The 21,670-nt window shown below is 44.6% G+C and overlaps 8 protein-coding genes across 8 annotated transcripts in view; 2 read left to right on the top strand and 6 right to left on the bottom strand.

Moving 5' to 3' along the window:
• The window catches only part of BDW43DRAFT_321109 (uncharacterized protein), a gene marked incomplete at its 5' end in the record, with an annotated part of 3,701 nt that extends 3,025 nt beyond the window's left edge, over window positions 1-676 (top strand). The window contains one exon of the mRNA XM_032049262.1: window positions 19-676. Within this exon, the coding sequence (XP_031904759.1) occupies window positions 19-525 (507 nt within the window). The 3' untranslated portion in view covers window positions 526-676. The remainder of the gene's footprint in view (window positions 1-18) is intronic.
• Window positions 677-1,488: 812 nt separating this feature from the next.
• On the bottom strand, window positions 1,489-2,445 carry BDW43DRAFT_321108 (uncharacterized protein; the record flags this gene model as incomplete). Its single annotated transcript, XM_032049261.1, has 2 exons — window positions 1,489-2,322; window positions 2,383-2,445. 2 exons carry the CDS (start codon window positions 2,443-2,445, stop codon window positions 1,489-1,491), a joined length of 897 nt encoding a protein of 298 aa, XP_031904758.1.
• Window positions 2,446-2,709: 264 nt separating this feature from the next.
• BDW43DRAFT_262616 (uncharacterized protein) lies at window positions 2,710-3,353 on the bottom strand. Its single transcript, XM_032040442.1, has 3 exons — window positions 3,328-3,353; window positions 3,231-3,267; window positions 2,710-3,164 (listed from the first exon to the last, which is right to left on the bottom strand). The coding sequence occupies exon 3, from the start codon at window positions 3,060-3,062 to the stop codon at window positions 2,733-2,735; it is 330 nt and encodes a 109-aa protein (XP_031904757.1). The 5' UTR covers window positions 3,063-3,164; window positions 3,231-3,267; window positions 3,328-3,353; the 3' UTR covers window positions 2,710-2,732.
• Window positions 3,354-4,161: 808 nt separating this feature from the next.
• BDW43DRAFT_306620 (uncharacterized protein) lies at window positions 4,162-5,995 on the bottom strand (the record flags this gene model as incomplete). Its single annotated transcript, XM_032046067.1, has 5 exons — window positions 4,162-4,704; window positions 4,767-4,835; window positions 4,900-5,238; window positions 5,310-5,567; window positions 5,627-5,995. 5 exons carry the CDS (start codon window positions 5,993-5,995, stop codon window positions 4,162-4,164), a joined length of 1,578 nt encoding a protein of 525 aa, XP_031904756.1.
• A 1,081-nt stretch (window positions 5,996-7,076) lies between these two features.
• BDW43DRAFT_306619 (LOG family protein) lies at window positions 7,077-7,789 on the bottom strand (the record flags this gene model as incomplete). The annotated part of the gene is made up of 2 exons (XM_032046066.1): window positions 7,077-7,292; window positions 7,346-7,789. The coding sequence occupies 2 exons, from the start codon at window positions 7,787-7,789 to the stop codon at window positions 7,077-7,079; spliced, it is 660 nt and encodes a 219-aa protein (XP_031904755.1).
• Window positions 7,790-12,755: 4,966 nt separating this feature from the next.
• BDW43DRAFT_321107 (uncharacterized protein) lies at window positions 12,756-13,831 on the bottom strand (the record flags this gene model as incomplete). The annotated part of the gene is made up of 3 exons (XM_032049260.1): window positions 12,756-13,337; window positions 13,406-13,505; window positions 13,692-13,831. The coding sequence occupies 3 exons, from the start codon at window positions 13,829-13,831 to the stop codon at window positions 12,756-12,758; spliced, it is 822 nt and encodes a 273-aa protein (XP_031904754.1).
• Window positions 13,832-14,506: 675 nt separating this feature from the next.
• Window positions 14,507-16,565, bottom strand: BDW43DRAFT_306617 (uncharacterized protein; the record flags this gene model as incomplete). The annotated part of the gene is made up of 4 exons (XM_032046065.1): window positions 14,507-14,832; window positions 14,922-15,093; window positions 15,310-15,624; window positions 16,446-16,565. The coding sequence occupies 4 exons, from the start codon at window positions 16,563-16,565 to the stop codon at window positions 14,507-14,509; spliced, it is 933 nt and encodes a 310-aa protein (XP_031904753.1).
• A 1,719-nt stretch (window positions 16,566-18,284) lies between these two features.
• Window positions 18,285-20,147, top strand: BDW43DRAFT_262614 (uncharacterized protein). Its single transcript, XM_032040441.1, has 3 exons — window positions 18,285-18,801; window positions 18,858-19,644; window positions 19,702-20,147. The coding sequence occupies exons 1-3, from the start codon at window positions 18,434-18,436 to the stop codon at window positions 20,092-20,094; spliced, it is 1,548 nt and encodes a 515-aa protein (XP_031904752.1). The 5' UTR covers window positions 18,285-18,433; the 3' UTR covers window positions 20,095-20,147.
• Window positions 20,148-21,670: the final 1,523 nt, after the last annotated feature.

Below are 21,670 nucleotides of genomic sequence, written 5' to 3'. Positions count from 1 at the left end.
TCAACCTACTGGAATCAGGGACGATGGGATGAAGCCGAGGAGCTGGAGGTGCAAGTGATGGAGACAAGGAAGACAGTGCTAGGAGCTGAGCATCCTGGCACTCTGACCAGCATGGCGAACCTTGCCTACACCTGGGAATCCCAAGGGAAGCTACACGATGCCATGGCCCTAATGGAAAATTGCTCTGAACTGCGCAGCAAAGTATTAGGACCTAATCATCCGGATGCCAGAGCCTCCTCTCATACTCTTAGTCACTGGAAGCACGAGCATATCTCCAATAGAACACCAGAGCCAGCGCCCTCTCAAATTGCATGTTCGCCGTATGTGCCGGAAATTTCAACGGGAAATGCAGAAACTACGATAGCTACTCAGCTATCCCATCAGGAGTATGTCAAGCCACTTCCTCCTCAGAGACAATCTGCAAATCCATTTCTTAGGAGTCAATTTCTTAGTCACCCCCTTATCATACTTTCCAGAGCAAACTCACCTGCGTCAGGTCATCAACACTTACAAGAAGTTGATTGATTTTGCATTGGCGGGTAAAATTATACTGTGGTTCACCCCCAAGCCTCGCTAATTTAGCACTCAGCCGTCAAGGATGCTACGGATGCCCACCCCTGGCCTTGGGTACAGCGAGCGGCGGGTTTATATCATGGGATTCTACATTCTATAGACTGGATCTTCTTTGTACTCAACTACGCTCTGTTTTTTACTAAGCTTTTTTAAAAGGCAGGCCTGTGATAACTGAGCATTATATACGAAGTTAATCGATTCGCATGAATTTTCGAAGTTCCGTTCGATTCTGTATAGGGCAAAGTTTGCCACACTTTGATTGTGACCAATAATACAATAATACCATTCCATAATATCATTGTAATATTACGTGTAAATACAGTCTAGATTTACTTGGTGACTGTGGGATAGTTGGACATACTATAAGAAACTGCCCTAGTAAATAGCTTTATGTCCCGCTATTAGTTAGGTTAGTTGAATCCTGGTTTTATAGTTGAAAATTCGTCGCTCGGCCGTGGAATTTAGTACGTTTGACAGGTCGATTAGCCTAAGAGTGGGTGATCCGAATCAATGAAAAGCTCATGTATGGTTCCTAGTAATCTTCTAAATTTACCTGCCTTATATAGGCGGAAAACTTCTCCGCCAATACCAAACTGTTTACTCTACTGCACTGCTTTGTATTTGATGCATTACTGAGTATATGACGCTCGCTAAATTTATCCGATCTTCATGTGTCTAACTCACCCAAGGATGCTAGAAGAGAACTAGTTCGGACTTTGATGTAGGGTTTGAGATAATATCGGAGTGTAAATCTTTCAAATATATTTTGCGAAGCACTGCACACCTTTCTCCAGACAATTTTGAACTTGACTCGTCCTGTATGACCTGTCCTCTCTGTATCACATCCAGAGATATAAATTGAAGCCATGTTTCGCTCTATAGAAACTCACTCAGTACAACTATCAGAACACGGATCTAAGGATCTGCCAAATCAGATTCTGTCAGTTGATATAACTCTCTGCCCAAATCACCGGTGACCCGGTATCTGTCACCAGTGATGCCATCTTCCACTTCAGAAGGGTCAGTCAGTTCAAACCAGGCCATAATAATATCTGTAATAGTCTGTCCATCAGCGTCAACCCGTGTCTCCCGGACAATATTACGCTTATTATCCAGGTATATTAGGCGTAAACGTCCATCTGTCTCGAAGGCCTCTTGATCTGCGAGAAGTATATATCTTGTCGTTACTGCGCGGAGAAGTCCAGCTGCCTTGACCTCAATATATCGATGGGGATCCTTTTTCCAATGCTCAAGTTCAATTCGTTTCGCCTCGCTAAGCCATGTTTTGAAATGTGACCGTGTTGACGATAGATTATCTAGTGATACAGGTCCCTCGGCCGAAGGTCCAGCAATTTCAGGCAAGATGTCATACACTCGTTGCCAATCTGATCCAAAGTTATATAGCTGGGCGTTATTCAAACACGCCCACCAAGCCTGATCCTCAAATTCTTCTGATACGCAAGCCCAATGGTCCATTTTCTCGTCATCTTCGGGGTTATAGTGTGTTCGGAGGAAGATCGGTTCATCTGTAACATTCGTGTATATATGCCACGCTCTCCGGCGCAGATCAGCCGATCGCCAGGGACGAAGTATAGCGTTGATCTCCTCTTCTGTGGGTGTGCGCGGCAATGGCTCACTCTCCTGAGTGGGAAACCATTCCTGAGGAATTTCATCCAGATCGAGAAATTGGCGGACGAGTTGAACGCGCTGTTGGTCGGGTGATTCTGTTACTGCATGGTCCCAGTGCCTCTGGTACTAATATTAGCAGTCTAGAGAAAAGAAATAGATATTCTTTAGACGGATAAGTACAATCAGATATTGTTCGATAGGCAACTCACCCCATCGTGGTAAATATCCTCGGTTGTTACTCATAATGGCCAGTGTAAACGGGGGAAGATACTGAAGGGTTTCAGGACAAGCGCTTTTGGTGGGGGTTTCCTCGAGTCTTAAATTCAGTCTAACAGGCGAATCTTGTGAAGAGACAGCACATTATTGGTCTACTAGAGAGTGGGACTATCCCCTCACCCCTGAGCTACTGCGGAGAAGAAAGTACAGAGGACTACGGAGTATGCGCAGTTAAAATCCGCTTTCTAAATTATCTCCTGTACTTCACTACAATTCCTCTCCCTATATTGTCTTGACCTTCTTTATTGCACGAATTAGATCGTCTTCTCGAATCTTGCATCGTCGTCCACCATTTGCACACCTGTCAGCCCATTAGTTACAGAAAACCTTCGAGCCCAGAAAGAGGGAGCCAACTTACTCTCGACCTTCCATCCTACCCAGCTCCCTGAGTCCCTTTTTGTCTTACTGATCCCGTCGGCGAATTTGACCAGGCACTTCCCTATGCTGTAATCGACTGACCAGTATGTAATCTCACCAGAATTCTTGCGACAATAGGCGTTGTATACCGCTCCCTTCTGGCCCTCCGGGAGCCTGTACGTGTCATCCTGCCCGAAGATGTTGACTGCACAAAGGATCGCATCCATGCCTGGAGGCCCTTCATGGCCACCTGTGAATTCCTTACCCGTGGCGTCCCACCAAGTACTGCTGGTGATAGTGGTGGGGTCCTGATGAATCCAGGATACAAGGTAGTCGCGTTTAAAAGCCCAGGACAGAAAGTTGTTGTCCTAAATACGTGTTAGCTGACATTTCAGATTTCTACTTTCTATCGCTTTTCCGATCCATACACAGGTAGACACCCCGTCCGGAAGGGGCTGTTCATTTGGATATTCCACTAATCTTTGCGTGTAGGAGGTATCCTTTGGCCCATGCGCGCCCGGAGTTGTCCAGCCTCTTGATGGTTCTGAGATATCCCACCGCCAGTCAAAGGTCGTCTGAGTGTAGAACAAGAATTCCCTAAGTTCTTTACCGTTTGATGACCACCAGTCCCAATAGTCTCCTCGCTCATCGTTTGATGGAGGATCAGGCTCTAGCTTTTTCCAGTTAGATTGCAATTGGCCCATCATTTTTCTATCTCCTGTCAGCAAGCACCACTGGAAGTGAGAGAAGTCACGAGATACGTACTCGCACACTGCCGGTGCCAATTGTTTTGGAATGATGGTACACAGGTTCCAGTCCGGGAATCCCTTGCTAAATAGTGCCCTCCCTGCTCGGAAGACTTCCACGGAAATTCATCACATTGAAGTTGTAGATTTCGCCGATTTAACCTCTTGTTGAGGTCTATACTCGGCTTCTAGCATGTGCCTCGTAACGGATCCTCGTGCGATCGGGGTCTCTGGAGAATGTGAAGAGCTCAGTTCTCTTGTTGCTCGCGATTTTAAGAATGGGCTCACAGAGGCCGGTGACTGCGCCTGCTTCAGGATCAGTTTCGCCGGCTGTCTTTCCACTAGCCGGCTCGACGAAGCCCTATAGAAGGTTGCAGTTGACTAGAAGATATCAGCATGGACGTGTTCAAGTGTCAACTATGTATGGTGCGCTTACACCGAAGCTCCGGAAGCTTAGCATCTCCGGTACTTCCAGGAGGGCATTGGAAGTTTTGAGTAAACTCCGGTTCATTGGGGTTATATAGAACAAGAATTAGCAAGTCTGGAAAAGGGTTGTAGCTTTAAGCTAGACGGGCTTCTACTACTCACCTGTGTCCATAGGATATTTGCGTCGGAATAGCTCTGTTGCCGGATCAAGATAAGCAGACATGCTATTGTTTATCAGAACATGCGCTGAGGTATTAATCAGTCCCGTGGATACGTCATTGGGTACACTTCGTCTATTCTTCCTTGAATTTGCTAGGGGAATAGAGCCCTGCTTTTCGTAGAGCTTCACAGTTTTGTCCGGAGAGTATGCCATGCGTGGACCCAGTGCCCAGTCAACAAAATTCAGTATCTTGGCTGTCGCTTTATATCTGAGGTTGTAGAATAGATAGGAGCCAAAACGGTATTTGTATGTGTTAATAGTTGTGTCGTAATCACTATGGGCTTGGAAGGAGAGATCGCCCGTTACATACCCAGTCAGCTGGGCATCCATAAGGGTAGCACTGCCTACAAGTGTGCCACCACCAATTTTGAGACCGATGTTGGCCTCGGGAGTGACAAGGATGTCCAGCTGGGCGTCGACTATAGCTCCCGCCTCAAAGACAGGCTTAACGGTTCCGGGCGCTGGACCTTTGGTTCGCTCTTCACGTCAAGCAGCTTCTCATACTGGTCCTTTGCATCGTCGCTCTAGGGCCAGTAGACTTCTGCCTTGCCGAAAGAAAGTGTCACGCCGGCGTCGACCTGGCCGTGCAAAGTAATCTTACCACGAATCTCAAATCAAAGTCAGTACACCCGCAGCACGCATAGGATGATGAGAATTCACTTCTCCATATACACCCAGAGTTGGCCCGATAGCGGCGGTACCTTTTACAGCCAATCCCGGATATGATAGTGTATCGATAATCTTCTTTCTACCCGTTGTTGTTTGCATCTGGGCGTTACCTTCAATATGCAGACCTAAATAAGCAGTTGGTTCCATACCAAAGTAGGCAAAGGTCTCTGGTTTGCCCGGTGGAATAAAGGTTACAGACAGATAGTAAGCATATCTTGCATCCATAGCAATATTTGCCTCCAAGCCCATCTGAAGGTCAGCCGAGAATGTTTGTCCAGGGCAGCCCCATCGTGCCCGGATGAGATTAATCGTATGGTGGAAGCCAGGGGTATGACACCAAGGCTAGACTTGGTCACAGTAGTCTGCAAACGTTAGACAGTAGTCCGCTGGCAGAAGGAGAGTGTGGTACAGACAAGTTTCTTGAGCCAGTCTCGGAATGCACCCCACCAACACTTGTTAATATGGGGGCTGGAGTACTCCATTGGCATTTTGACCTGAATGCTCTCGTCACGTTTGCGGACTTGGTTGTCGTGGACAATAGCGCGCTGCACACGAGCTCGCCATTCTTCCTGTGTAAGCTCTTGTTTATCAAGACCTCGTTTGACCCGACTAACAGGAGAGTCCGTGATCTGGTCCCAGTAGCATAGGAGGTTGGTGTAGTCCACTCGGATCTGCACCGGTTCGTCTTCACGCTTAAGTTTGATGAGATGAAAATTTAGTCAATTTTCACCTCATACACGGGATTCCGAATCCCCTCTAGCGACCGATGCTCCAAGTGATGCTGGGGCATTTGGAAGCCGTCACCTACTGGTCTCATATATACAATGCAACCGAAGGGCCCGTCTCCAATATTATCAGGGAGGGAAATAATCGTGTCTTCAACACCATCAACGAAGATACGCTCGCACTCCTTCGAACCTGCAGGATAGTGGCAGTAAACGTGGAAGGTCTCCTCTGCATGCTCAAAGACCGTGTCCAATGCCGTCCGATTTGTTGTTAGGATGGACCGTTTGACCTGGGCAACCTTGCGGGATTGCCGGACCACTGTCTGGCTCGTCGCAAAACCGTTATCTATTGATCCCTCCGGGCCATCCAGCATCACAAATCGAGGCTAAAGATGTAAGAGCCCGATTATATATAATTGTGTGCAAGGTGTAGAGAAATAGGATAGATTGATCCCAGAGAGTTAATAACAGGGAATAGCTTAAATAGTTAATTGATGTTTTAAACCATATTAGAGCCCTAGCAGTTATTGTCTACCAATACAGGATTAGATCAGTACTATAGGGCACTGAGTATTAAAGTCTGAATTACTGAATTACTAAATTAGCTACACTATTTATAGCGACATAATGGTTCCCGAGGCTAGTGAGCATCTCCACAACAGCATGGTGTTTCAATTCCGGAACAAAAGGATATCATTGCATGTCCGCAGGTCAGAACTGCACTACGATTCATGTTAGTTTAGGCTTTCATGCAATAAAAGAGCAAAGCTTCATAACCATACCCTGTTTGATTTAGCTGACCCTTCGGAACCATTCGCAATGGCAATTCCAAGTAGAAAGGTAAACATGAATTTGAGAGCAAGCGTTTCAAATAATGGTTAAGCACTGTAGACTGTTCTGCGGTTAGATTACTTTAAAGAAGTTAACAACCATCAGGGACTCATTCACTTGCTTTGATGGTTTCAAGTAAACAAAAGTATGGCTGGGAGGTGAATATGGTAATGTGATGATGGGATTAATCTAGCCAACGTAGCCTGACCAAGGGCTATTTATATAGCTTGCTTCTATGATCTACATATCAAATGTCCTTTCTTTAGGAGGTAAGGGGGCGAGTATAACCATGATCTACTCTGCACATATCAATAGTCCAACCCTACAAAGTAAGAGGGAAAGGTCTATATTTGATCGAAAGAGAAACGATTCCGGTACAAGGTTACCGGGAACGGGGACATATTGTGAATAGTCATGCCATTAGTCGGTTATCAAGAAGCCGAAGCGGAGGTGTAAGAGTTAGTATGTAATTTAGAGTGATTATAAGTACATAACTCGAAGCTGTAGCATAACGATGAGCAAGGGCTAGGATTGTAGAAATCACTTATTATGAATATACTGCGAGCAACTCGGCTTTACAGTTCCTTCCTTAACACTTGGGACTTGTCGTGCTGAATTAATGATTCACTCCTGACCCCAGTCCAGTTCCAATCGGTCATTGCTAATTCGGTACTTCCTCAGTATCTTCAGAATGTCTTCTACCCTAGATACCGGTGTGAGAATTCCCGCATTTTCCTGACTGACTGAACCCACCTCCACGGAGGCAGGCACGCACTGCAGGATTCCGCCCCAGTAACCGTTGATGTTCAGCAAGACCGCACCGGCCTTGTGAATCCCCAGCTGATACCAGGTGGTCATTTCCATAAGCTTCTCCATGGTGCCAAAGACCCCACTAGCACGACAAAGCCCGAGCCTGGACCTCCCTCGTGGACCAACTGAGCCATTAATCGCTTGCGGATGTGCCTGTCCGGAACAATGGTCGCTAAGCCATAGTCCGACTCTTCGATCGAGTCCGATACAACGCGCTCCGCGGCCTTGCCTTGCCTGTTTGGAATGGGGTCCTTCGTCGTACCTCTTTGACAGTCGATATCTTTATAACCCTTCCCAATCTCGACAAGGGCCTTGGGAATAATACCATGGACGGCCTGTGGACCAGATAATGATACTAGAGTTCTGGCCAGCTCACCCATATTACCCACGGCACCACCGCCATCAACCAGCTGAACGTTATTCATATGGAATCCTTGAGCGATAACACGAGCTGCACCGTCATGGGCTTTGCCTGCCTGTGCCAATAGTGACTTGGCATGTATGATACCATTTCGAACCTGAACCATCCCTCGATAGTTAGGCCTTCCACATGCAGTATGTTAATCAAAATCAGCATGTAGCTGTTACGGGTGTTAGCTGGGACAAAATTATCTAGTCATACATCCAAAGGGATCCTGGGCGTCGCCTGTACACGACATTTAGCTCTTATCATTATCGGCTGGCAATAGCTAATCGAGAGAAGATGGATGAGAGCAGCTGTCGACCTCACGAGTGGGCACATTACTGATAAACTAACACCTTAATAAGGACAGCCGCGCAGTGCTATTCTATGAGTGGTCGTATTAACTGAATTCTGTTGTGCTTATCGATAGCATTCTTCCATGTGTCTCTTGTGGATTACGTATAAATCGCATTAGGGATAAGCAAGCTCCAAAACCAGAGTCATATGATTTCTTTTGTGAGAAGCCAAGACGGAGGAGCACCCGCGAACTGAGGGATCGTCCACCTATACAAATTCTCTCCCTTTCTCATCCTTCAGGGCCTAGTTATTCAGGAATCCAGACAGCCATGCATGATCTCTTTGGTCATAGAGTTACTAGGGTATTCCGAATACCATATATGTTGGCAAGGTATAATAGCCTTTGCATTTGCATAACGCTATAGGGAAAACCTATTATATATAGTAAAAACCTATGCCAAGGCCTATTAAGAATGCCACTCTCAGAATATCAGTCCATCTACTCCAACTGATCTTTTCATTTCAAGCCCAACCACCAATTCTCCACGGGTAATATAGTGCTTAGCACTGCCAATCACCACCGTGCATTAGTTATGGGTTGGTGGAGGGGGTTTGGCAATACTTGAGACTTACGACACAAGTTCCGACACCCCAATTCATCTGTGAATTTGACAATTTTAGTAGGACTAAAACCAAACGTATAAATATGGAGCTCACATTCTTGCAGCAACCACGCTAGAAAGTTTATGCATAAGTTAGAGGAATATTTATATAACGAGCTCACATTCCCTCTAGTTATTACTTACCTGGGCACATGCATCCCCAAACCAGCACGGCCCCATATATTCCGGTCTGGTCTCACCAGACCAAACTGAATCTAATCTGTTACGGGGCAGCATTGGGGAAGCTGTAGTAACCCCAAATAGGGATGCGCACATCAGTAATGGCCAGTAGTTCATTTCGTGAAAATAGAGAGATTGCTTGTGAAAAGAAAAGTTTCAATATGAGTAATGTAGGCTAAAATTATCAACTAAACATAGGGCGTTCCAGAGAAATCTCTCTAATTGATATCCGTGGTCTATGATTCCCACGCCGGATTAGTTTACAAGAGTGTCATAGACTGATTAAATATCAATAGTTGACGTAATAGATGTACATTACGCTCTCTGAGCCAGTTTGGTGATAAAGAAATAAAGTTAATGTCTATTAACTTTATTCTCATATTCTCTAAAACATTCCTTAGACGTATCTAAGCTTTAGTGCACTGTTCCGCAAGCAACCTTAAACATTAGTGTCTAATACTGTTCAGCACAAAGAATGTTTAAAAGAATATAGTGCCTCAAAAATTTTGATCCTTAAACAGGGGTTTGAATGTTATGAAATGCAATATGAGTCATAGATATACAAAGTATATTTGACCTGGGTCACAAGCGGACTAAAGCACTGTCTCTAGACTTCATCGAGATCCTCACTGGAAAGCTGGAAACTGAGATGAAATGGGCATTCTAATTGGCACTTATTGAGTACTTAACACTAACTTTAATTTTGGGTAGTAAGTAATGACTCTTACTTTTCTTAATAGTGAATATAGAGGTGATGTTATTTATATTCCTTGTCAACTAATCCTACATATACCGCTGGTAGTAGGTGCTCCACAGGCAAACGAATTTAAGCGGATGGGTGCGGGGGTAACTATATGTGATCTTTTCCAGCTATTATTCTTGCAAGCACTTACTCGGAGTAGTTAACGGCTGTATTACTTGGATATCCTAGCAACTAAACTGCCTTCTTGTTTGATTTAGTTTAGAATGTTTATTAATATCTACTTAATTTTATTTCTTTACAGGTTGGAAAGACTTTATGTTAGAGAGATACTTTTTACTTTTCTTGAATTACTTCTCTTTATCTCATGCCCTATTCGCTCCTGATCTGAAAATTTAATTAACCACTTTTCTTTACAAATATCTGGAATGTGATACCAAAGTAAAGGTAGATAATATAGTCATCTAGTAGACCGCTTGGATTATATTATTAACAGACTACCTTTGTTGTAAAAGATAGATATCTATCCCGTCGTAATTGACAATATACTGCCTTTACTCTGATTAAAGGGACTCCTATCCAACATTAATGGACCACTCTCTAAAACCGTTATGCTTTTGACTGAGCCTGGTGTCACCTTTACGATATACGTCATGATCTTTCGTAATATTCTCCTCTGCACTGTTTGATTTAATTATACACCAACACATAGTTATTCTGTTTCTCTAATCTATGGTTAGAGTGGTGGCGTTAATACCTGCAAACGGAAAAATAAAGCCGGCCAAGAGATCGGCTTAGTTCTAGACAAAGTGGTAATAAAGTTATACCAAATCTTACCATAGATCTAGACAAATGACATGTATTACTATCTACTGAACTCTTTGAAGTAATTCACGTAGCCAGCTTATACACTTTCCCAAGACATCATAGTAGAAGAGAGATGTCTTTGGGCTTCTCATCAGACATCGAAAAGGTAGACATAAGAAGAGGTCGAATATATAAAGCCTAATCAGTCTTCCTCAATTCTCAGTCCTCAAGTAATGTACTTTTTTGGCATCTGACAGCCTATTTTTTTTAAAAAAAATATTTCAAACAGCCATACAAACCTCACCGCTGAAAAATTTCTTTGGGTCATTATGAAGCTCAACCTGACTGTGCTTGTCGTGACGCTCCTTGCCACTCTTCAGCAGGCCGGAGCATGTGCTGATAGAGGCAGTGTGTATTAATTGATTTCAAGAACATTTTTTATTTACTAATGTCATCAGAATATTGCAACCCCCCTTTTGGTCTTTCTTGCTGTGGAGACATGCATTGCAACATGGTTGGTGGAAGGGTTGGGGGCTATTGCACAGGTTTGTTTCAGTTTCCTGTATTATTTAGAATAATGCAACTAAGTTTCTTCCCTAGGGTAAAATCTGACAGATATATTGACGCTGGGCATAAGGACATTAGACGTTAGATTTCTGTATTTAGTGATCCGACACACCCACACGTCATCTGCGTTCGTGCCCAAAGGTTGAGATCCTCTGTAACCTAGCTCTTTTTCAGTATGTTTCTGTGCCCACAATACGAGATCTTCCAGTTATTATTGGATTACTGTGAGATAGAAGCACAGAGCCAAATTTTGCAATATCACTCTCCAAACCGTCCGGCTACGCTGGCATTGTTTACCTTACTGGTAAAAAGAATATACGCCATGGAATGCTGCGTAGTGACTTCTCCCTGCACCTCATAGTCAAGCTCTTATATCCCAGCTCTTGGTGGGAAAATCTCCAGCCAGCAGAAAATCGTCATCGAACCAACAAGCAATCATGCTGTGAACCAAGGCAAGATCAGGTAAACTATAGGGCTTCATCTACGGAATAAGTTCCGTATAGAAACAGATTGATTGGAAATCAATCTGATGTTCAACTTGTATATAAGAGGTTTACAGAAGTAATGAAGAAAAATCAATCTTCCTTTGGACTACCACAGAACAGGTAGATACTGAATTCGGATTAATGTGGCAGAAAACGCCAATATCGACCAAAAGAATGAAGTCTACTGGATGCCTACTCACAGCTTGTCCGTTAGAAATCCCAAAGTATGTAATTTCGCAAACAATATTAGTTAGTCTTGATATATATTTCCACTGACCTATTCCCGTAAGCGTAGTAAGGCTATCTCAGATAAAACAGTGAATGCACTGAGCACAGGAATCTGGCATATATGTATTAAAATTGACAAAAAATTATTGCGGTGTTCTATTTCTCTCACATAACGTTTTGCTTTGCTACGTGGGTTTTTTTAAGTGTTGTCTAAGCTGTACCTAGTGGAAGCGGGACACGACGTTGGACAGCAAGATTACAACTCCAAGATTAGGTCACCATCAACATATCAATATACACATGCACAACTGAGAGCACTCCTGGAGGTGCTTGAGATAGTTGAAGAGGTCCTGGAACCTTCACCGGCTCTGAAAATGATACTGGGCATAACTTTATCAACTACTGATACCAGGCCATCTTAGGCAATATCTAGGATCCATAGCTTCAGGCTTTAATCCGAATGATCACCGTTGCTTTTTCCACCTTCTCCTTCTGGCTGGATCAATGACGAGCTACGATATGCTTGGCTTACAACTGTTTTTGACCGGGAGATAAAGCAAAAAGACCCGGAGACATTGGCGCCTTTTAATTTTAGACGGCCATGGATCTCATAATATTATGAAGTTAATTAACTTCTGTGATCAACATAAGATCCTTTTGGCTATCTTTCCACCTCGTTGAAACCATACCATGCAGCCGCTTGATGTTGGTATCTTTGGTCCTTTGCCTATGGCGTTCAGTGAGTATTTGGAGCAATTTTTACGCGAATGTCAAGGTCTAAGCCATATTACAAAACGTGACTTTTTTTCCGACTCTTTTGGCCAAGCTGGAAGAATACTTTATCAAGCAAAAGTAATGATGTAACGGGAAACAAGACAAAGTCCATGTATAATCTGGTCTGCAAGCCGAGATCTTGATCCGCATTGACCTCATGCATTCTATCATGGTACTGAAATGGCCCATCCTGGAATTGATGAATTCAAGCTATTACATTATAACTCTGAATGACCGACTTGAATGTGTGACCGATAAAAGAAGAAAGAAGAAAAAGATAAGAGAAAAGCAAGCGTAGACGTAAAGGTTTTCCTATCAGTACTATCCCTCTATGGCAGAGAATATTGACAAATTGTCCTACCATGCGGTCACTGAAATGCAAACATGCTTTCACGACATGTTGGTAACTGTGCGCAATTTTTTGGCATCACGAACGATGGCTTCAGCGACGTCCAAATACCCTTTATCAGGCACATAACCCCAGTCCCAGGATTTGATGTACTCGACTGCGCTCGGTACCTTTTCCAGGAACTCCCTCTCCAGCGCTGCCCAGTCTTCCTCACCATAGTATTGTGTGTTAGCGGGAGCGCCACGGAAAATGAATCCCTCAATGAAACCTGCGAGGTCATCAATTACTCGGGGTCGCCTGGGATGTTGAAGGGGGAGGTTGAGGAGGTGTTGAATCATGGATAGCATGTACCGGGGAGGTTTTGGAGTCAGGAGCCTTAGGCTAGGGTCAAACGTAGACCGGACTTCGAAGGTATCGTTCAGAGTCAGACCGAGAGTGGAAAGACCATAGAGACGGATGTAATATTTGCCAGCAGCGTCTCTGATATGATGCTCGCACAGGTCTTCCCACCCACCGAGGATTGGGTTGTAGCGCTTAGGTACTGGGGTCCAAGGAAAGCCACTCTCGGTGAGCACCCGTGAGGCAAATGCAAGGAGCTCATCAGGCACTGCCCATTCAACGGTCTGACGCGAGGGAGTCAGCTACTCCCTTACCTACCTAATACGTTGGATAAGGTAGTTTCAATACATACCAGAAGGACTTCTGCCCACCCCCATCGATATAGTATTTGCGAGCCATATTCCATGACCGGAATATTGTGGTTGAGTAGTGCTTCTAAAGCTACACTCAGTCTCGCGGGGTGCCATTGTACGGTTTTTAGCTCATCGAGTGTCGGTGGCTGCGTCTGGTTGACTGAAATTAATGAATTCTGCGCTAGCTCTGTCTTCGGCTCATCGAATACTGGCGACTGTGTCTGAGTGACGGAGGTTAATGAAGTCCAAGTTCTTGCTGTCTTCGGCTCATCGAGTTCTGGTGACCGTTTCTCGTGAGAAGTCAATGAAGCATGGGGTGTTTCTGGTATAAGGGCAGTGGGCGGGCCAGTAGAAACACTCGATGGCCCAGGAGAAACAGTCGTGGAATTAGAAGAAACGCTCGTAGATTGTTGTGAGGTAAACATTCTTGGAAGCGAGAATAATCCCGTCCGCGTGATGCAGGGATGTTTAGAATAAACAAAGGGTGAACTCAGATACGTTTTCGAGGCGTATGAATAGGCTATTTTGAAATTGACGTTTGGGTGCCTAGTAAGGAGAAGGAAGAGAAAGAGACGGAAAGTGTTGTGAATCTGTGATATAAGCTCGCTACCAGGAACCGAGATCAACTGATCCGGTTACAAGTGAATTCAGTAACTATACGTATACGAAGAAACTAAAGTCTAGAACAGTTATAACTACATCGTCAGAATGATGTGAAGGCGTAACATCTTAATAGTAATATATTAGTGCTGCTCTGGGAATTGCTCCACTCTGTGCACGGTCCGGTAGCCTACCTAGTAGCGTACTCCATAAATTATACTACATTGACTATATTTACAATTCAACTGATAATGAGATTTTACTAGCACAGCCATTTGATAAGCATATTATCCACTAATTCTCGGAGATCAGGAAATTCCCTTGACCCCCTAAATATATTGAAAGCTTTGTATTACTATAATGGTCGATCTCATGTTCACCCAATAACAAGTACAGCCATTTGAAGCCCTTATCCCCGTATCCACTTTCGAAAGCATGCAATACACAAAGAACCAGCATCCATCGAAATGCATAATCGGGAGTGCACCTCAAGTTCCTCCTCAGAAGTCTTCACTTGCGAGCGGTCCTTTAACGATTTCGAAGTCCTTTTGTTCAAGCGCTTTCTCCAGCAACAGGCGAACTTGTGCACCTTTCTCGGCGAGATGGTAAAAAGCTTGAACGTTGGAGGTGGTCAATGCCTTGGGGCGTTCTGTATACTCATCGAAGTCGATCTTCATCTTGTGCTTTAAAAGCCATCGAAGTAATTCTACCGCGTCAATTTCGTCAGTCTCGCGCTTCTTCTCGGTCCGTGGGTTCCGCGAAGTCCTAATCATTGCCCATCGTTTAACTTTCGTCAAGATTAAAACCCTTGGGTGGACAACTGGAACTGAGATAGCATGACTTAGTACTGTGATCTTTGTTGTGTAGAGGACTAAATAACCAGTTAAGGATTACGGTAGGGAAGGATGCATTTACCATTGAGACCATGGCGCAAAGAGTTGACGTTGACCACTTTGACCGTTGCCGCCGATGGCAGCCGCAATTGCTCTGTAGCTCCTCCGCATAAAATGTCGCACTTCACTGCAGGTTTTTCAGCTTGTCCCGGCTGGTACATTAGACAGAGCTTGCTGGTGTAGAAACCGGGCTGCTGTTGGAGTCAACGATGATGTCGATGTCCGATGACTGGCAAGTGAGTCCCAACTAATTTTGAATAGGCGAGATACTTGTACTCGATTTTGAGGGAGAGGTCTGAGAGATCATGCAGAAAGTGTCCACCAGGTAACCTCCGTGACGATAAGTGTCTTTAGAAGCACCTCGTAACCTGTCTTGAAGGGCGCTATGCTTAGGCTCCAGTCTGACTTACTTCGGTCATACGGTGCCCACAAAGGAGCGTTGTGGCGTATCCCCCGATAAAAGCATGCGAGACACTCATGTACAGAAGTACTTCGCTTGCTCTGGCGGCGGCTTCGTGCAGTTGACTAAAGTCAAGCTCAAGCGCAGTAGTTGTCAGAACCACGTCCTCTTGCTGGTTTTCTGTGTTGTTCGGCGTGCTTGTCAACGGTATGATGTAGAACGAATACGGGAGTTGTGTTGTTGAAAGCGGAGGGTACGAGATATGACATTGAATGGAAGCAAACAGCCAGCTAGGGGGCACGATCTCTTTCCAGTTTTGGTCAAACTTCACTGCTTAACTAGCTTTAGGCCTCGCGGAATTCAGTGAAGTGAATTAACTGTCATTGCCAGAAATCTCTGCTAGTAAGACAACTTACTACTATCCTTTGTCAGTGTGCTCTCGTTACTAATTCGCATCAATGTTCGAGGGCAAAAGGGCTCCCTGCTGCTCTGAGTCAACCTTCGCTTGTTATTGAGGAAGCTTTTCCTTTGAATGAACACGTCACTAATATATGGAAGGCATTGCTTATCTAGAGAAGCTTAATCACCAGCTGATGATGCGAGCCAAAGAATAATAGGTAGTGTACTGGGCGAGGCTAGTGTTTAATCCAATTGATGCTGAATTTAGTCGATGAGATAGTAACAGTTCTGCCATATTGCGTACGATATCAAGAGGTGGTGGCAGACCACACGCATCAATATCTAGAATCCAATGCCTAAGAGAATATTCTTCTAGATCTTGAAGATTCTTCTGACAGTTGGCTCTGTAGTATCAAGACATGTCTTTCGGCCATTGATCCGGTAAGTACGGCGTCGAACATCATATACAATTGCAGCGGCGCGAATGCTTTTAATCTGGCCCTCTTTTATGCATTAATTGCAAACTGTATACAGACTTCTGATTTGACAGCTGAATTTGTTGGGGTTTTTGAGGCTTTTTAAGATTTGGTGATTCTGTAAAGACAGTTAGGAATACGAGTTAGATGGCCAAGATCGTGGGTCGCTCGGTGGTGGCTTAGGTACATCACCGGTATCTTCCAACTTCCACCTTTCAACAGCCAGATTATATTTTTGATCAGTAGCTGGAGCCCTTTGCTTATGACAAACCTTGTTTTCTTTATTTCTCTTCTCTTGTTGGTACTCTGCAGTGAAGCTGCGTGAATCGCCAAGCTTGCGGAGCTCCTCTATCTTTCTTCGTCGTTGCTCCTCTTTGGATAAAGCAGGCATGGTATTTGCAGATGTAGATGACAACACCAAGCGAAGTCACAAAAAAAGTTTTAAAGAGAGGAGCAATTTTTCAAAAGGTGCTCTCTCTAGTTATTTTATGTAATGGAGACACTAGGCTGCTCAAGGCGCGATTGAGCCTGCACCAAATCATCTAGCTCACACACTCGCTCACCCTGCTCACCTTCACTCAGCCTACAACTTAGCGTCGCTCACCTGTAAAGCAGCGAGCCTCAGAGGGCGCTCCTTTCTTTTAGCCGAGCTTACACAGTTGACTTAAGTAAGGCTGAGAGGACGGGAAGCCCTGTTCTCCGCACCCTATGGTCGTGTGTATCAGTCCTCTAGAGACCAGAGGACTGTACTGGTGTTAATATTGTGTAGATGGCGCTTCTCTTTGCCTCGACTTTTCACATGCCGGGTATTAAAGTCCAGAAGCAAAGCCGTAGTTGATACTATTGGTGCATTCTACACAGTTGATGTTAATCAGCCACATGAGGTGTATGAATTTGACCATAAGCTACCCCATAGTATTCGGTCACATCTCTTTATTGAATAGTATATTTCTCCTTCTAACGCTTTACTCATAAATTCTTCCTGCTCTAGCCTTGCCTCTTGCCAATTAACCTCACAGTAGCCACACAATGAACACCAACTCAGTTCTCATCATGCTCCCTGTCAGTATCTCTGCCTCTTCCGCACCCCCCCCAAATCATTGTTGATAACCCCACCGATGCCACTACTAATATGAACGGTAAGAATGGCCTCCAGCTAGGCTCTTTCTACAGATTCTACAGCCCCCAACCAAAGCCAAGAGATATCACCTATCCCCAATCCGAACCTACACCAGCGTTGCGGTCCCAAAATGGGATGCCCCGTATACTACGAGTGCATACATAACAGGTGTCATTGCTCTCCGTTTATGGATGTATGTTTTCTCCGCATCTCTGATGTCGCTGTGTTTTGGTTAAGCTGGTCCTTGATGCAGAGATATTACGGTCTCAATTGAGGATATGAAATGATACCTCGAGGTATATATTTGCGGACACACTGCGGTTACGTTGGATTTGGTTTGGTTATGGATTGATGTCATGCAACGGTAGGTCTAGGTTGCTTTTCGGTGTTTAGCAAAGTGCCACACAGATATACCTTCCAGGCCCAGAACCTAATCCTGGAGCTTAGAAGCTAAACCAGGATTAAGAAGCCTCCCCACCTATGTTTCAAATATTCGCCGCATTTCCTTATACGTATGTGTCTATATATCAGCGTACTATCGGATTGCGAAGCTTGTCTGTCCAGGCTCCACAAGACTATGATGGCATGCTCACATGTAACTACCTGCTCTGCGCTTCATTCGTAATCAGCGGCGAGTACTGCACTGACCATTATGTGGTTCTAGGTGGTATAATTTGAAGCATAGCTATGGCGCTGATTGGATTATGGTGGGTCTGCATCATTTCTTTGTCTGTCCTTGACCACATCATGTCTTTATGTCTTTTAGAAAATCAGGTAGCTTATAGGGGGACTCTAGTCATGCTTGGTGGGATAACCTAGGTGGTGAGGTTGAGTGAATATAGACCGAAATATGCTCCTCAAAACTAGGCTTCGAGGTCAGACGTATGGTAACTTCATTACTAACTTAAAAGGTGGGGGGGCCAAGAAAGCTGTAAATTAAAGGACTGTCTTCCGTTTCAACAACAAACCGTCTTCTCTTCCTCTCTACTAACCTTCCAGCACCACGTTACTTTTTCACTACAAAATCCTTAGCAAAGTAAGCATACCAAACATGAATAGATTGAGCTTAGATGTTTACTATCTTATCGTTGAAGCCGTAAGTTGTCAACTCAATCAGTAGTCTGACTTTCTAACGAACAATGATTCAGCTGGACACACGCCAAGATCTCAAAAATGTGTGCTTAGTCTCAAAGGCATTCCATTCCCTAGCCACACCAGTACTATATCGGTCGATTATATTAAAGGGCTCGGATAAATTCCGGAGAACAGACTGGGATATATCGGCCGAGGACGGGAAATCAGAGGAGCATACGCGAAGTGCTTGCCATGGTCTCATTGACCGACTGCTTGATGAGCGAAATGGAAGGATACGTGTTGCGGTACGCGACCTCACCATCGAGTGGTTCCAGGGGGCAGAAGACAGTGAAAGAATTATGCACAAGCTTGAGCAGCCGGACAATATCCTAATCCGCTTCGTCAAACAGCTGCCCAATTTAGAAAACATGTTGTAAGGTACACTCACAATAAACCTTCGCAAAGTTTTCCAGCTGACCAAATTTATAGCTTCTATGATACAAGGATCCCTTTGACCAAAAGCATTCTAGATACTCTCTGGAACCACACCAATAAGCCAAAGCTTCACCTAATGAGTGAGTGTGGGACAACGCAAACAGATATAAAAATGCCGTGTGTTCATACACTTTGTACCCGCATCGATGGATTCTCTACGAGCACAGGGGCGGACCAGCAGCGACTGGCACTCCGAGAAGTCTTCTCCGCCTGTCCCAATCTGTATTCGCTATCTATATCCATTTCCTTCTTTTGGTCTGGCTGCGTGATGCCCAGCATCCTACCCACAACAGAAATTGTGCCCCTGCATCTGACAGAAAGCGAGACCATTCCGCCCTTGCGAGAACTTACATTGAGTGGATATAATATACGTGAAAATGAATGGGTACATTGGAGAGACAGGTTTCCCTGGTCCAATCTGGAATCCCTCACTTTAGGGCCAGAGGAAAGTCATGATAATCTAAAACTAATGGCTGGACATGTACACACTTTGAAGTCTTTCGCAATTTCGGCTTTTGATAATCATAGATTGGACAAGTGTGATGAGCTTGAGAATTTTGTGGCCTCGTTCAATTCTTTGGAAAGCCTGACTGTCAAAGGGTACTTCCTGCCGGTCACTGCCGTGGCGTCTCATCCAAATCTGAGGCACTTTTGCTTACATACCATCGAAACACCTGAGCGAGAACGCCCTACGCCTAAGAAAGGTGACATCGAATATCTCGATGAACATTGTCAGAAACTCGCGTCGTTGGAACTCGATATTTCCCGCGAGAAGCATTGGGTGAGTGTATCCGTCTTCCATAATTATCGGGCGATCACTAAGGGTATGATGCTATAGCCCAACGATATTGCCAATACTATTGCAACGAGATTCACCCATCTTCGTGAACTTTCCTTTCATGTCGGTTTGGGTATTCGACGCATGTTCGGGTCTCAGAATGACACTTTTGAGAGCCGTAGAAACAACCTGAAGCCACATCCGAAACTAGACCATTCCGCTTCGAAAGATTTTGCACGAGGATTTTTCGCGAGCCGAGGCCCATCATCAAAATTGCAAAAGTTGTCCCTATACACTGGCGAGAGTTTACGGAGGTTTCCACAATGGCAACCCGAATATGCAGATTTCGAAGATGAACATCGGCGGTCATGTCAAATCCGTCCCCCGCAGGTTCCAGGCGAAGATTTCGATATTTTCGTGAAAGATGAAAGTTTCTCATACGACGATCTGTAATGCTTACTTGCTGCGATGGAATTGGGTTTATTATATGACCAATAGAATTCCGCTATCCCCATTGACTAGCTCCGTAAATAAGTTGGTTGGGGTTTGGTATCTGCACAGCTGAAATATTGATTGCGGTACTAGTGTATTTCCAGATTACATATATTCCAAATGATATAGCAAAAGCTTGCCTTAAACAAACTGGCTATAGGATGAAAACTCTGGGAACAGTTCCGTCTCAACCTCGAGCCTCGTGATTTGTTCGAACTGCTGGACGAGTTCAGACTTCTAACGTTGGCGATCAAGTTCCCCGGTTGCAATGATGACCTATCGCTTTTAGGGCTCAGGGACTGCTCCTTCGCACGATATCCCACAGTACCTTACAAGTAGTCCCAGATTAGAGAGGATAGACATACCTAGCTTGAGAACCCCTCAAGATTCTCCGTAGAAGGCTCCTCACTCCCAATATTGCCCAATCATGTTAGTAGTCAGTGACAACGTTTGCCCTATATTTCCCCCCACTAGCCTCTGACAGGAGCTTTTAGTGACGGTCAGAATTATCTACCGGTCGTACCTATGGGAGTGCATATAACTATTGGAAATTCATCATTCTAAGGCGAATAGAAGAAATCACTCAGGTGATCCAAAACTGGCTGCCAAACCTGCCGTCGTCGCAAGGAAAAGTGAGGCGAACAACACCCAGTAGGTTGCTGTCGGAATGGACTCGAATGTGAATGTGTTCCCGACAGCTCTGCCCTAAATCCGCGGCGGCCGCGCCGTCGGCGTCCCGCAGAGGGTTGTTGGATAGCAGGGAATGTCATAATCTTGCCCGGTGTGGCTATTGGTGATGGGTGTACCATCGGTTCAGGAAGTGTTGTGACTAAGGTAAAATCCCATACAGAGAAAACATCCTACGACAGACAATGCCGACAAAGGAACTTTTTTTTCCCACTTAGGACGTTCCAGCATACCATGTTGTGGTGGGTAATTCCGCTCGGATTATTATCAAGATTGAGCGTAATTTCAGAGCGTAGTAGGATGCTAAGCTTTAGGGGACGTCTACTGGGCATGGGAAGGTATAGGATTTTAGGCCACATATTAGCCCAAAGTAACGCAGATGTTGCGGATTTAGGTGTACAGCCGTCCCTTGTTAAGATATACGTCTATGATGATCAAAGGCTCTATCAGCAAGTAGGGACTATCTGGACAGATTTGAACAATTAACTAGATCAACAGATTCCTCTTCTTATATTCTAGAAGAGTTTGCATCAATGATATAACGTATTCTGCAGTTGGCCCATATACAAACCACTCGTCCCATTCGGGATGCATGCGAATCTATGATCGCTCTAGCCTGCATTCAACAACAATATCCTGCAATGACGAAGAATATAGCACATCAAGAATGGCAGTGCAATCCTTTTGCTCGACAATTTCACAATAGACAAAATATCTGTATACTAGCCATATGTAGTATCGTTTCCCGGTCATGAACACAACTCTTGTTACTCAGGAAGTATAGGAAGGATGATATGGAGACGAACTATAAGAACCCACTTGATAAACCTATCCTTCCTTTTGAAACCAT

Source organism: Aspergillus alliaceus (assembly GCF_009176365.1).
Source record: "Aspergillus alliaceus strain CBS 536.65 unplaced genomic scaffold BDW43scaffold_4, whole genome shotgun sequence".
Taxonomy (NCBI): Eukaryota; Fungi; Ascomycota; class Eurotiomycetes; order Eurotiales; family Aspergillaceae; genus Aspergillus; species Aspergillus alliaceus.
The sequence above is the reverse complement of the archived record's forward strand: the minus strand, read 5'-3'. Positions and strand labels throughout refer to the sequence as shown.

Bases quoted from the DNA above. Each gene is read 5' to 3' on its own strand.
- BDW43DRAFT_262614 (XM_032040441.1), top strand. From the start codon at position 18,434: ATGATTCAGCTGGACACACGCCAAGATCTCAAAAATGTGTGCTTAGTC. The intron at 18,802-18,857 runs GTAAGGTACACT...CCAAATTTATAG, and splicing joins CCCAATTTAGAAAACATGTT to CTTCTATGATACAAGGATCC. The intron at 19,645-19,701 runs GTGAGTGTATCC...ATGATGCTATAG, and splicing joins TTTCCCGCGAGAAGCATTGG to CCCAACGATATTGCCAATAC.
- BDW43DRAFT_262616 (XM_032040442.1), bottom strand. From the start codon at position 3,062: ATGGATGCGATCCTTTGTGCAGTCAACATCTTCGGGCAGGATGACACG.